Here is a 14,499-nt window from a genome sequence, read left to right as displayed (position 1 = left end):
ATCGGCGTCCGGAGATCTCAACGCAAGCGCATACACTAGCGTACGCTACCCAACTCTTCCAAGAGCTCGGTGCGACACACCCACGTGACTCTGCATAAGCCAATTGTAGTCACCACCACCAAGCACCCGCCCCAAAGCGCTACCACTGGATTTTTCTCCACCAATCAGCAGCAGCCCTCTACTCGGGTCCGCCCCTCACTGCGGAACTTGAGCATTAGTCAGCTGACAGCTGACCCTCACGTGACAGCTCCCCGCCCACCCCCGGGTTTGACAGTTCTCCTGCTCAGAATTTAGTTCCGCCTCGGCGCCTGATCACGCGTCTTTCTTCGATTAGAAAAGCCATTGAGGCAAAAAGGAGACTCATCTGCTTTGTCTTCCGCCCTCTGCTGACGGATGCTGAAACTGGTTTGGGAGGCTAGTGAAATACTTCAGGGCTGGCCGGTCAGTTGGTTTGAGTGTGGTGCTGCTTCCAAAAGGTCCAGGGTTCGATCCCTATGCCGGCCAGCCTCAAAAACGAAAACAAAACAAAAAAAACCCTTCAAAGACCAGAAACAAAATTTAGAACAGAGGTTCTCTAACTCCGGTTTCATAAAAAGTAGCTGGAAAGAGCACTGGATTATAACCCAAAGTATAAACTATCCATGAGCCCATATCGATATAAAAGAACAAATATATATTGAGCAAATACATAAATGGGGGAGAATAGACAAATAGTCTGTGCAGAAGAATTTCAAATAATTTACGTAGACACTCTGCCCTCAAAAAGGTGGAGCATAACTTCCCACACCTTAAGTGTGGACAGTGCATAGTGACTTCCTTCCAAAGAATACAGTAAGGGAAGGGGATGAAGTTTACAGTGGAGAAATCTGACATTGTCAGCCAGGTGATTGTGGTTAACATCAACAATGATAAGTCATGTTGATGGTACATAACCTTAATAACATGTGGTTAAAATGGCACTGTACCTCTGTGGTCTTCCAGTCTAATCATGAGGAAAACATTAGATAAATCCAGTTGAGGCACATTCTCTGAAATACTTGACCAGTACTCCTCAAAAGTGTCAAGTCTTCAAAACAGGGAAAGCCTGTGAAACTGCCATAGCCTAAGGAGACATACCTACTAAATGTAATGTGGCATCCTGGGTGCGATCCTGGATCAGAAGGACAGTAGGTAAAAACTAAGGAAATCTAAATGAAGTATGAACTTTAGTTAATACTGTACTGCTATTGGTTCATTAACAAATGTGCCATACCAATGTAAGATGTTAATAATAGGTAAAACTGGGTGTGGAGATATATGGGAATTTTTTGTACTATCTTCACACTTTTCCTATAAATCTAAAGCTATCATAAAAGGCTTTTAAAAATAAAATCAGGTTCCAGGGCACACCACCAATGATTCCAATTCTGAAAGTCTGTGGCAGAGAATAGGAATCTGCATTTTTTTTTTTTTTTTTTTTTTTTTACAGAACCCCTGATGACTAGGGTGCAGATAATCTGGGGACCACCATTTGAGAAAACGCTGTTATCTGCGGTGGAGTTTCACCGAACAGGGTAAGGTAAAGACACCTTCACTCAACTCTCTTAGTACACTAAACAGACTTTCCTGGGCCACCCGCTTGTGGCTGCCACTGCCTCCTGACCACAGATCGGGTGGGGTGAGTCTGGATTACCACAAGCAGTTTCGGTTCTATGTCTGTCAGCACTATTATGAAAGCTTCCATTTGTTTTAAGCTATTAAGTTTCAGGGTAATTTGTTATACAGCAAAAGATAATTAATATACCACCTCCCCAACCTTTTAAACCAGTCTTATTTCCAGAGCTCTCAAATTTGTTATTTAGGGTGGGACCCAAATGATATTAGCAATAGCATGAATGCTCATTAAATAGTAGCTGTTCAGTTCATATGGCACACCCTGCCAAGTACTTAATTTATATTTTCTCATTTCACAGATACATGGTGGGGAATGGGGGAGACATTTTAAATCCCATTTTACAGAGTGAGAAAACTGAGGCTCAAACAGGGAACGTGACTTGCCCTAGGTCACAATGAAGGAAGAGGGGCCAGGATGCAAATTCAGGTTCACCTGATGCCTGAGCCCTTTCCCTTCACCACAGTGCCCAGACTGCTTCAAACTCAATTTCCACCTCTACTCCTCACCCCTCCCAATCTTTAAGACTTAGCTGATATGAGACCCCTCTGTGAAACCTTCTGACACTACCATGTACTCTGACCCCCTACCAGTCCCTCAGAACACAGCACACACTATTATAGACATGATCACACTGCAGGGCAATCAGTCCTGTTTCCCTCTTCCCCATCTGACTTAATGACATCGATTCAGTTGATCAGGCCCCAAACCCACCATGCCAGCCTTAATCTTATCACCTCCCCAAGAAGTGAGACCCATCAACAAGTCTGTGGAGTATACTTCTAAAATTCACCCCTAATCCCTGCCTTTCTGTCCCTGTTAACTGCTACCCTAGCCCAGGCCACTGTCATCTTACTTTGGAGCCCTCTATTTACTCTCTGAGCTTCCAATCTTGCCCTCTACAATCTCCATACAGCAACCATAGTTTTTTTAAAAAGGCACATCAGATGTCACATCTCTACTTAACACCCTCTGCTAGTTTCCCACAGCAGAGTGTGTGCTTTGCCACACCTCAGCCTGGGATCCAGATCTTGGCCTCTCCTCTGGCTGTCCAACACACACCACCCTGGTCACTCCCTAGGACTTGGCCATTTTATCTTCTTCATGTCACTTTGTGGCAGACACACTGGTCTGCCACCCAGTAGCCATTTGTTTCCTCTTCTTCTGGCTGAGGGAATTCCAGTTTTGTTCAGGTGGCAACAAACTTGAAGGAATACATCGGTTTTCTACAGTCCTGGAGACAAATATTGAGGGGCCCAGGATAACTGTGGTCACTTCCCTTCCTGCTGCAAGGAATCAGTTTAGAAATGAGCACTGTCCTGGCCCATGAGCCATTAGGGGCTGTCTGCTGGGATTTCCTCACCCTTAAAAATGGACACAAGGAAGGGAGCGCTGTGCTCTCTTTTCTGCCCCCTCTGCAGGTTTGGATGTTGATGCGAGAGGAGGTTATTTTTGCCTCCGCAGCAGCCTAGATACTGATGCTGGACACTGTCACTGCTGAGCCACCGGAAACACCAAATGTCATGGTTGCTTAAAACTATGTTGATTCTTCTATTACTTATTGCCAAAAGCATACCTACTATCATGATCTAAAATCACCTATTCACTTATTTATTACTGCTACCTTCCACTCCTAAAATGTAAGCTCCATGATGAAAGGGGCTTGTCTCTCTTGCTTCACTGTATCCCTGCTACATGGATTGGCAATATCTGGTACATACTATAGTAGGAGCATAATAAATGTTTGCTGAATGAATGTATGAATTAATATGCCCAACTTCTGGGGGCCGGCTCGTGGCTCACTTGGGAGAGTGTGGTGCTGATAACACCAAGGCCACAGGTTCAGATCCCTATATATAGGGATGTCTGGTTAGCTCACTTGGGAAAGTGTGGTGCTGAAAACACCAAGGCAAGGGTTAAGATCCCCTTACCGGTCATCTTTAAAAAAAAAAAAAAAAAAAATGCCCAACTTCTCCACAAGGCCCCCAGCTCCTCCAAGGCAGGCACTCAGCTTACTCATCTTCATGGTCTTAGCAAGTGGCTGGGGCTCAAAAGCCTTTATTGGATCAACAGGCAGGGAAGTCAGAAGACAGCTGCTCAAGAACCCAATTTAATAAGATTTACAAGTAGACACATACAAAAGAAAAAACAAAAAACAAAAAACACCTAACAATGTACAAGTCATTGCAAGACTAGGGACTGAATTCTAGAATGCAGAGAGACCCCCTGCCCCAGGGAAGGGGGCCCCAACATGTTGGAGATCTCAAGGTATTTTCCCACTGATTCTCTATGTCTTGGCCTTAACTAACAAATGTAACCAAACCCCACAACTGAGGCTAAGATTTAAGAGCTACCCAGATCTTTCCTTCCCTGCTCTAGAAGTGGAATTGAAAAAAGGGGAGAGACCATTAACTTAACAAGAATGGAGCCTCTGGCACCACCTGACAGGGACTTCATAGTTGTCCAATACCTGTGTTTCTCCTGCCTATTTGTGGCTGAATGCCTGCCATGTTTGCTAGTGGGGCTGGCCAATGGGGGACAGGGAGAGTGAGGGAGGCAGAGAGGTGTCCCCCAAATACCCTAGAGAGGCCAAAGGGAGGTAGGTGTAACAGGGCTGGAGAGCCCCCTCTAGACTTGCCGCCACCCAGAATCACCACTGCAGGGAGCCAGTGTCAGCTCCCAGCTCCTCCTCCTCCTCCTCCTTCACGTGGAAGGGCTTCACTGGCCATTTCACCCTGACGATGGGCTCCACGTGGTCCTGAAGGCGGTGCCGCTTCATGTGGGCATTTCGACTCTTGATCTTGTCAAACACCCTGAGGAGTCGCCAGAGGACATGGGTTCAGAGCAGGGAGGGAGGGAGGTCACCCTAAGGATGGGACCATGGGGGCTGAGGCCAGAGGTGGGGGCCAGCATTTCCAGGAAAGGACTGAGTACCTCTCACACTCTCTGCATGGAAAAACGCCTTGACTCTCCACACTCCCTGGCAGCTCAGGGGTCCGCTTGGGGGCTGCATTTGGGCTGGAGTTGAGGATGGACTCCCTCCTGTAACTCTTGGCCTTTATCTTTAACTCGGGAGTTGGACGGTGGCTGGGTCTCTCCCGAGGGCTGCAAGTGACCTGCAGAGGGGACAAAACTGACATAAGAGGCTGACCTTCCACCCTTCTAAGGGAGACATGATGCAAGGACACCCTTGTACTCTGCATGGTAACTCTTCCCTCAGGAACACCTCTCCCAACCCTCCGACTTGGATGGGGAGTGGACACCTGGATCAGGAATGAACTACAGACACCTCCCCCTTGGATCCTCTACCTTTTCCTCTGTCCTGTCTACTTCATCTGGCTCTCTCTTGACCCTCTTTTCTAGCCCTGGGGCTCGGCCGCAGTCAAACTTGATCATTTTTTTCCAGACGTAGTAATACTCAACACACTGGGCTACAGTCTTTGTCTGGATCTAGGGAAAGAAAACATAAGCAGGCTGGGGCAGCACCTCAGAGGCCCTACGAGTGTCATCCTCCCCACTGGACCAGTCACCATTTTTGGAAAGCCCTTCCAAAACACCTCTCTCCTTTGGCTGTCGCTACTAGGGCAGAGGATCACAAAGTCATCCCAGGTAATGAAGGGGTTCAAAGTGAAGTCATACAGTAGCCACCAACATCTAAGTCTGGCCCACTGTGAGCAGCAATCCCAGCCCAGGAATTCTTCCCTATAGGAAGATGCACACGAAGGTACACATACAAGGAGGCTCAGTGCAACATCATGCTAACAGTCATATGTTTATCACTGGGAGTAATTAAAACTGAATGCCCTCATATGGTAGGATATCATACAGCCATTACAACAGCCAGGCAAAGCCTCTATGGCAGGAGAAGTGCCCCTAACTAGGGGAGGGGGAAGTTTTGAGGGCACAGTTTGAACCTAGGGCATTCAGGCCCCACCATTTGCTCTTCCCTCCACTGAGAAAGGATCCATTTAAAAATAACTTCTCTAAAAACAAAATGGAAATGTTTATCAGCTCTAGATAGAAAACTTCTGAAGAAATTAAGTTGGCTACTGAGCTCATTCCAGAAAATACTTTCCCCACACAAATTTTTTTTTCAGCTTTGGGTGTATTCACAAACTGGGAGTCAAAACAGTACATCCTTTGCCTAAGAAACATGACTAAGTTAAAAAAGAAAAAAGAAGACGAAATAGAAGAAGTTGGACTTCTGCTTCTGAACAAGATAGAGCAACAGGAACCAGATTTACCCTCCCACCCAAAACAATGAGAAGAAGTAGTCAAAACATACAATGAATGGCTGGCAAGACACTTGGTATCAGATGACAAAGGATAGTGAACTCTGACAGAAAACAAACTACCACTGTCCCAGCTGACTACCTTGAGTTTTCCATGTCTCATCCCAGGAAGGGGGAATCTAGGCAGAGCCCAGCAGATTTCCCAAGCTGAGACAGAGCAGAGTACCTCAGCAGACCAAGGTGGCTAGAGTCCATAGGACAAAGTATGAAAGAAGCAAGAGGGTTGCACAAAGAAAAACTCCAGAGATGTGGAGAGAGTTCCCCCTAATTATTCAAAAAAGCACTGACCAACACATGTATCTGAGGAGACCACCCAACGCTAGGTGAAGAATCAGAACAGACACAGATGTTAGAATTAGCAGGGAAGGACACTAAAAGTTATTATAACTGTTTAATATATGTTCAAAAAGTCAAGTAAAGACAAGGCAAATATATATAAAAAGACCCAAATAGAACGTCTAAAGATGAAAGCTACAATGTCTGGGATGCAAAATATACTACAGGGGTTAATGGCAGATTAGACATCACAGAAGAAAATACAGCAATAGAAACTATCCAAAATGAAACACACAGAGGAAAAAGAATCAATAAAAATTAAAAGAACATAAATGAGCTGTGGGGCAAGTTCAAACAGCCTAATATATATGTAATTGAAGTCCTCAAAGGAGAAGGGAGGAATAGAAGAAATATTTGAAGAAATAATGGCAGAAATTTTTCCGAATTTTAAAAAACTATAAACTCACAGATCTAAGAAACTCAACAAACCCAAACATAAGAAAATATGAAGAAAACTACACCAAAGCACATCATAATCAAACCAATGATAAGGAGAAATTCCTAAAAACAAGCCAGCCAAGCACACAGACATGTACAGAGGAGCAAAGATAAGCAAAGCACTAGATTTCTTGTTGGAAGCAAAAAAAGCAAGATAGTGGAGCAACAGCTTTAAATTAATGGCCCCCCCCCAAAAAAAAAAAAACCCACCCAAAAAAGATCAAGCTAGAATTCTATACCTAGCAAAATATCTTTTAGAAATAAAGACTTTTTTAGATGTTCAAAAGCTGGAAGAATTCATTACTAGCAGACCTGCACTACAAGATATTTTAAAGGATTTTCATTTTATTTCCTTCTGGAACATGATACTAGATGGATATACAGATCTACACAAGGGAATGAAGAGCAATAAAAAGGATAACTACATTGGGAAATATATAAGACTTATTATTTAAATCTCTCTAAAAATATCTGACTATTTAAACAAAAATAATAACAACATATTAGGGAGTTTATAACGTATGTAAAATAAAATGTATGACAATGATAATATGAAGGCCAGGAGGGAAGAAATGGAAGCACATTACTGTAAGGTTTTCATTTTACACATGAAGTGCTGTGAAGTTGCTCAAAGGTAAATCGCTAAGTTACAGACAAAACTATAAAGCCTAAAACAACCATGAAAATAATAAAACAAAAAAATCTATCCAAAATAAAATAAAATTAAATTTAAATTTAAAAAAAATCTACCCAAAAAAGGAGATAAAATAGAGTTCTAAAAATTATTACATTAACCAAAAGAAGAAAGAAAAAGTGGAAAGGGGGAAAGAACAGATAAGCCAAATAAAAAACAAACAGCAAGGTGACAGACTTAAACTTAACCATCTCAATAATCACATTAAATGTAAATGGTCTAAACACCCCAATTAAAAGGCAATATTTTTCATATGGAATAAAAAAGCAATACCCAACTACATGCTACCTATAAGAATAAACTTTAAATATAAAAACATAAAAAGGTTAAAAGTAAGAGGATGGAAAAAGATATATCATGCTACTACTAATCGAAAAAGTAGATTTTTGAGCTAAGAATAATACTGAGGATTAAAAAAGGTCATTTCATGGGCCAGCCTGTGGCTCACTTAGGAGAGTGTGGTGCTGATAACACCAAGGCCATGGGTTTGGATCCCTATATTGGGATGTCTGGTTTGCTCACTTGGGAGAGCCTGGTGCTGACAACATCAAGTCAAGGGTTAAGATCCCCTTACCAGTTATCTTTAAAAAAAAAAAAAAAAAAAAAAGGTCATTTCATAATGATAAAAGTGTTAATTAATCAAGAAGACAAAATAATCCTAAATGTTTATGCATCTAAATCAGAACTTCCAGATACATGAGGCAAAAACTGATAAAATTGCCAGGAAAAATAGAACCACAATTATAGTCAAAGATTTAATGTCCATTCTCAATCACTGATAGAACAAGTAAATGGAAAATCAATCAAGGTAAAAAAGACCTGAACCACACTATCAACCATCTTGAATTAATTGACATTTATAAAGCTCCAGCTAACAACAGCAGAATACACTTTCTTTCAGTGTACTCAGAAAATTTATCAATATGTAGACTATGTCCTGCATCACAAACAAGAGTCAATAAATTTAAAAAGATTCAAGTCACACAAAGTATTTCTTTGACCACAATGACATTAAATGAGAAATCAATAACAGAAGAGCTCCAGAAAATCCTCAAATATTTGGAGACTGAATGATACACTTCTAAATAACTCAAGTCAAAAAGGAAATCAAAACAGAAATGAGAAAGTATTTTGAACTGAATAAAAATAAAAATCTGACATGCCAAAATTTGTCAGAGTAGTACTCTGAGGGGAAATTACAGCAATAAACACCTATATTAGGGAAGAAGAAAGGTCTCAATTGAATTTCTTCAGCTTTCACCTTAAGAAACTAGAAAAAGAACAAATGAAACCCAATGCAAGCAGAAGAAAGGAAATAATAAATAGCAGAAGCAGAAATGAATTAATTAGAAAAATCAACAAAACCTAAAGCTGGTTCCTTGAGAAAAATCAATAAAATTGATAAACCTCTAACTAGATCAATCAGAATAAAAAGATGCAGGACCGGCCTGTGGCTCACTTGGGAGAGTGTGGTGCTGACAACACCAAGTCAAGGGTTAAGCTCCCCTTACCGGTCATCTTTCTAAAAAAAATAAATAAACAAAATAAAAAGATACAAGTTACCAATATCAGGAATGAGAGTGGTGGCATCACTATAGATCTACAGATACTGTAAGAATAATATAAGAATATTATGAACAACTTTATGCTAACTTAGATGAAATGTACAAATTCCCTGAAAGACAAAAATGATCACATCTCACTCCAGAAGACACTGACAACCTGATTAGCTCTATATCTATGGAATAAAGTGAATTTCTAGTTCAAAACCTTCACAAAAAGAAAATCCCAAGCCCAGATGGCTTCTCTATCAAATACTTGAGGACAACATAAAACCAACTGAAATAAACTCTTTCAAAAAACTGAAGATGAGGGAATACTTCTCAACTCATTCTATGAGGTCAGCATTACCCTGATACCAAAGCCAGACAAAGCTATTACAAGGAAAGAAAACTACAGACCAACAGGTGAAAAATTCTAACAAAGTTTTAGCAAATAGAATCCAATAATATATAAAAAGGAAAATATATCATGATCAAGGAAAGCTCATCCCAGAAATGCAAGGTTGGTTTGACAATCAAAAATCAATATAATTTGCCATACTAAACTAAAAAAGAACCACCATGTGAGAATCTTGACAGATGCAGAAGAAGGCTTTGATACAATCTAACAGCTATTCCTGATATAAATTCTCAGCAAAGTAGGAACAGAAGAAAAGAGGAACTGAAAAATGACATTTACAGAAAACCCACAGCTAACATACTGAGGGGTAAAAGACTACATTATTTCCCCTTTAAAATCATGAATAAGACAGGGATGTCCTCTCTCACCATTTCTACTCAACACTATACTGGAGGTTCTACAATGCAATAAAGCAAGAAAAAGTCCATATTGGAAAGGAATAAATAAAACTGTCTTTATGTGAAGTTGACATGATTGTCTATATAGAAAATCCAATGGAATCTACAAAAAAGCTACAAAAATTGAGCTTAGCACCTTTGCAGAATACAAGATCAATACAAAAAAGCAATTGTACTGTATCTCTATATACTAGCAACAAACCATCAGAAATTGAAATGTTTAAGAAGTACCACTTGTAACAGCAACAAAAGATAGGAAATATTTAGGAATAAATTTGACAAAAGATATGTAAAACCTGTAGACTAAAAACTTCAAGGGTTTGGAGCCAGCCGGCCCATGGCTCACTTGGGAGAGTGTGGTGCTGATAACACCAAGGCCATGGGTTTGGATCCCTATATAGGGATGGCCAGTTAGCTCACTTGGGAAAGTGTGGTGCTCACAACACCAAGTTGAGGGTTAAGATCCCCTTACTGTTCATCTTTAAAAAAAAACAAACAAAAAACTTCAAGGGTTCAGATCCCCTTACATACCAGCTGCCAAAAATAAAAAATAAAAATTTCAAAACACTGCTGAAGAAATTAAATATGACTTAAATAGAGAGATAGACCTTGTTCACAGATCAGAAACTCAATATTGTTAAGGTGTCAATTCTCCCCAATTGATCTAAAGAGTCAATGAAGTACCAACTAAAATCCTAGCAGGCTGTTTTTGGTAGAAATTGATAAGCTAATTTGAAAACTGATAGGGTAATACAAAGGATCTAGAATAGGAAAAATAACTCTGAAAAAAATAGTTAAAGAAATAACATCTGATTTCAAGACATTACAAATAAATCTACAGTAATAAAGTATGGTATTAGCTTAATAATACAAAAATCAATGGAACATAACAGAAAGTACAGAAACAGATAAACACATATATGGTGCCAATGATATTTGACAAAGGTACACAGGCAATTAAGTGGAGAAAAGATGGTCTTTTCAACAAAAGGTACTGGGACAACTGAATATCCACATGGAAAAAATGAATTTCAATTCATACCTTGCATCACTTACAAAAATTAATTCAAAATGAATCATAAATCTAACTGTAAAACCCAAAACTATAAAACATCTAGAAAAAAACATACAGTAAAGTCTTTGTGGCTGAATTAGGCAAAGATTTCTTAGATACAACCCCAAAAGTACAGTCCATAAAAAATATTAATAAACTAGACTTCATCAAAATGAAAAACTTTTCTTCAAAAGACATTGTTAAGAGACTGAAAAGCCACAGATTGAGAGAAAATATCTGCAAAGCATATATCTGGATAAAGATGTTGTGTCCAGAACAAATAACTCCTATAACTAACTCAATAATAAAAACACTCCAACAAAAACGTAGGTAAAAGATCTGAACAAGTACCTTACCAAAGAAGGGGTACAGACAGCAACTAAGCACATGAAAAGATGCTTAGTATCGTTAGTCAACAGGGAAATACAATGAGATACTACTACGTACTCATTAGAACTGCTGAAATTAAAAAGAATGAGCAAAGACTGACCATATAAAGTGTTAGTGAGGTTTAGAGCAACTGGAAATCTCACGTCCTGTTGGTCAGAATGTGAAATGTTCTAACTCATTTGGAAAACAGTTTGACAGTTTCTTAAAAAGTTAAACATACACATACCGTATGATCGAGCCATTCCACTCGTAGGTATTTGCCCTCCAGAATACAAAGTACATGTCCATACAAAGACTTGGACATAAATGTTCACGATAGCTTTATTTATAATCACCCACAACTGCAAATCACTCAAACGTCCATCAACAGACAAATGATTAAATAAACTATGGTACATCCATACAATGGAATACTATTCAGTGGTTAAAAAAAGGGTGAATAATTAATAAACAAAACATAGACGAACCTCAAAATAATTAGGCTGAGTGTAAGATGCTAGACAAAGCAGAGCACATGCTGTATGAATATCCTATTTACATAAAACTCTAGAAGATGCAAATGAATATATAGTGATAGAAACTAGATGAGGGGTTGACTGGAGACAGGGAGTGGCATGGGGGATGAATTACCAAGGGGCTGGAGGAAACTTTTGGGGATAATGGTTTTACAGGTCTATAAATAATTCAAAACTTATCAAATCTTGTATTTCAATTATGTGCAGTTTTGTGTACATCAAATCTTAAAAAGAGCAGCAGATGATATTATATGTAGTATGATCTTATCCTTTTCTAAGTACATGCATACATGTATGTAAAATCTATACAGAGAAATGCCTGTAAATGCTTATCCAGATAGTTAACAGAAGTTATTAATCAGAAGTTGGACTGTGGAGAGAGGTATGGAGGACCCTGTTTTGATCACGTAATGCATTTCTGTACTATTTGGAGTTGTTCACAACAATGGCTTTTTAAAATTATAAACTGTTTACAGCATGAACAGAGTGTCTCCACAGGCAGGCAGGCGAGGGGGTGGGCCATAGATTTCAGCTCTACAGCTCCTCTCAGCTGTGTGAGGAGAGGTCTTTCCACACTAGCCCATGTTCACCTTACCATCTTGTGTATCAAGTAAAAATCCTTCTTATGGGTACAGAATGCCTTCTTAAAGAGCCTTTTCTCCATGGGGGTCCAGATGTCCGAACCTATCAAAGAACACAGCCAAGAGGGGTAAGAACATTTCTCCTTCTGGGACCACAGCCATGGCTGAAATGCAGACCACCCTCCCATTTAAAGCTGACATTACCAAGCACAAACTGCATGCTAATCTCATACAAGCCTCACAAAATCCCTAGAAGACAGAAACCATTACTATTCCTTCTTTATAGATGCGTCAACTGAGGTTTTCATAGCTTGCCAAGGGGGTCCCAGGCTGCCTGACTCCAGGACAGGAGGTGCTCAACCGCTCAACCTGAGCCTACCACCGCTCTCCCTGACCAGAAGCATCTCCCCTCCTGCTGGGCAGAGCCCATAAGGGAACCACTGGAAAAGGAGGAAGGTAGGATCCAACTAACAGAAAGCAGCACCCACTGAGCCAACCTGGAGAGGAGAGGCCCTTATGGAAAGGTGGGCATAGGCCCTGAAGCCAACTCCAAGAGGCAGAAGTAGAGCTTGCCATTGGATCTGACTGGTGCACAGGGATCTCAACCAGGCCAAAACCATCCCAGCAGCCTTTCTCTAATCACCTGTATAGCGATAGTCAGCAAGTGGGTGAGACCATGGCTTTTGGGGTCCTCTGAGTAAGAGAGTCTCCAGGGCAACCTGTAAAAAGAGGAATTGCAGGCTACTCAGGAGGGAGGGTAGTGAGACAGAGGACCACCTTCATTCTTTCATTCATCTGAAAAACACTGAAAAGCCATCCCTAAAGTCACACTCCCTATCCCAGGGCTACTCAAAGTGGTCGGTCCCAGGACCATCCACCAGCCTCTGAACTGTCTGTGGGAACATCGACTCCATCACTAAGCACACTGCTGAGTGCAGCTGATGTTATTTTTTAATAACAAGACTTTCTTGAGGAAGGAAACAATGTGTAGATTCATTCTGCCACACGCTCCGTATTCCATTGTAGACCAGCATTTTGAGAAGCACTGCCCTTGCTCAATGCCCCATTTTATTTTATTCATAGCACTTATCATTAGCTAACAATTTTTAAAAACGTATTTCCTGTTTTGACTGTCCTAAAATGTAAGCTCCACGAGGGCAGGGATTTTGTCTCGATCACCAATGTAACTCCAGTCAGGACTGGCTAATTTGCAGGGCCCCATGTTCAAAAAGTGTTAAGAATTTTGAAATGCAGACAGCAGAGCATAAAACCAAGCATGGAGCCCCCTGACCCCAGTGTCTACAACATTACAGACAACCAGTAGGTACCCAATAAATATGTGCTGACTACTACTACGTGCGAGGCATGGCCTCTCAGCTTGATAAAAAGCAAGACTGAGGTATGACTCTCGGGTCCCTAACCCAGGCAATGTGTCTCTTCCGCTCACTCTACTCAGAGTTGAACTTTTATTTTTTTTCTAACCCTCAGAATTGTGAGGAGGGTCCTTGGAATAGGCAGAGGCATTTATGTTGCATCAGAGGTTTTTGTATCTGGGATTTTACTCAAAAGATAAAGCTCAATAAATAAACCAGACTAGGTCAGGACGTAAGCCAGGTCTACCGGGCTCCCCTTCCCCAGTGCCCCTGAGATCTCTCAGGGGAACTCCAGTGCTCTGTTGCTGCTCCACGTAAGTAACTGATTAATTGAGCCCATATATGAGCATTTCCCTACAGTCAGTTCACAAGGACCACATCAATCCCAAAGCCACTGCAGAGAAGGCTGGGTGGTCTGTCTTCACCTTTCATTAGCTGTGAAAACCCAAGCAGGTGGCAGGCACATAGTGTACACCTAGAATTCCCAGCTCCAGAAGAGGAGGGAGCTTCTCACGGCCCCTTCAGGCCCTGCCCCTCCTCTGCCTCACCTGAACGTTGCCCTGGGCTTCATGCAGGCAGTGCAGAGCAAGCTCCAGGTTAGTGCCCCCGCCTGGCATCACGCTGGAGCACGCCACATTGCAGAGCTCAGTCACTATGTTTCCAAGCAAGCAGCATCAGTGGAGTGTTAGGAAGAGGAGACACAAGGCAGTTAGCAGGTACCAGAGGGAAACCATCCCAGACAGCACAGAGAGGGGGCTCCTTTTCACCTTCTCTCCCTCATACATCTTGATCAAGGGCAGGCTGAGGAAAGGGAG

At 41.2% G+C, this 14,499-nt stretch overlaps 1 protein-coding gene across 1 annotated transcript in view; it reads right to left on the bottom strand.

The window, feature by feature from the left end:
* Positions 1-4,301: 4,301 nt before the first annotated feature.
* The window catches only part of ZNF541 (zinc finger protein 541), a 29,640-nt gene continuing 19,442 nt past the window's right edge, over positions 4,302-14,499 (bottom strand). The window contains exons 10-15 of the mRNA XM_063113174.1: positions 14,233-14,336; positions 12,955-13,030; positions 12,326-12,414; positions 4,961-5,101; positions 4,586-4,767; positions 4,302-4,464 (exon numbers count right to left, since the gene is read on the bottom strand). Of these exons, the coding sequence (XP_062969244.1) occupies positions 4,302-4,464; positions 4,586-4,767; positions 4,961-5,101; positions 12,326-12,414; positions 12,955-13,030; positions 14,233-14,336 (755 nt within the window). The remainder of the gene's footprint in view (positions 4,465-4,585; positions 4,768-4,960; positions 5,102-12,325; positions 12,415-12,954; positions 13,031-14,232; positions 14,337-14,499) is intronic.

The sequence above is a fragment of the Cynocephalus volans genome, chromosome 10, assembly GCF_027409185.1.
Source record: "Cynocephalus volans isolate mCynVol1 chromosome 10, mCynVol1.pri, whole genome shotgun sequence".
Taxonomy (NCBI): Eukaryota; Metazoa; Chordata; class Mammalia; order Dermoptera; family Cynocephalidae; genus Cynocephalus; species Cynocephalus volans.
This window is presented reverse-complemented; position numbering and strand designations above follow the sequence as displayed.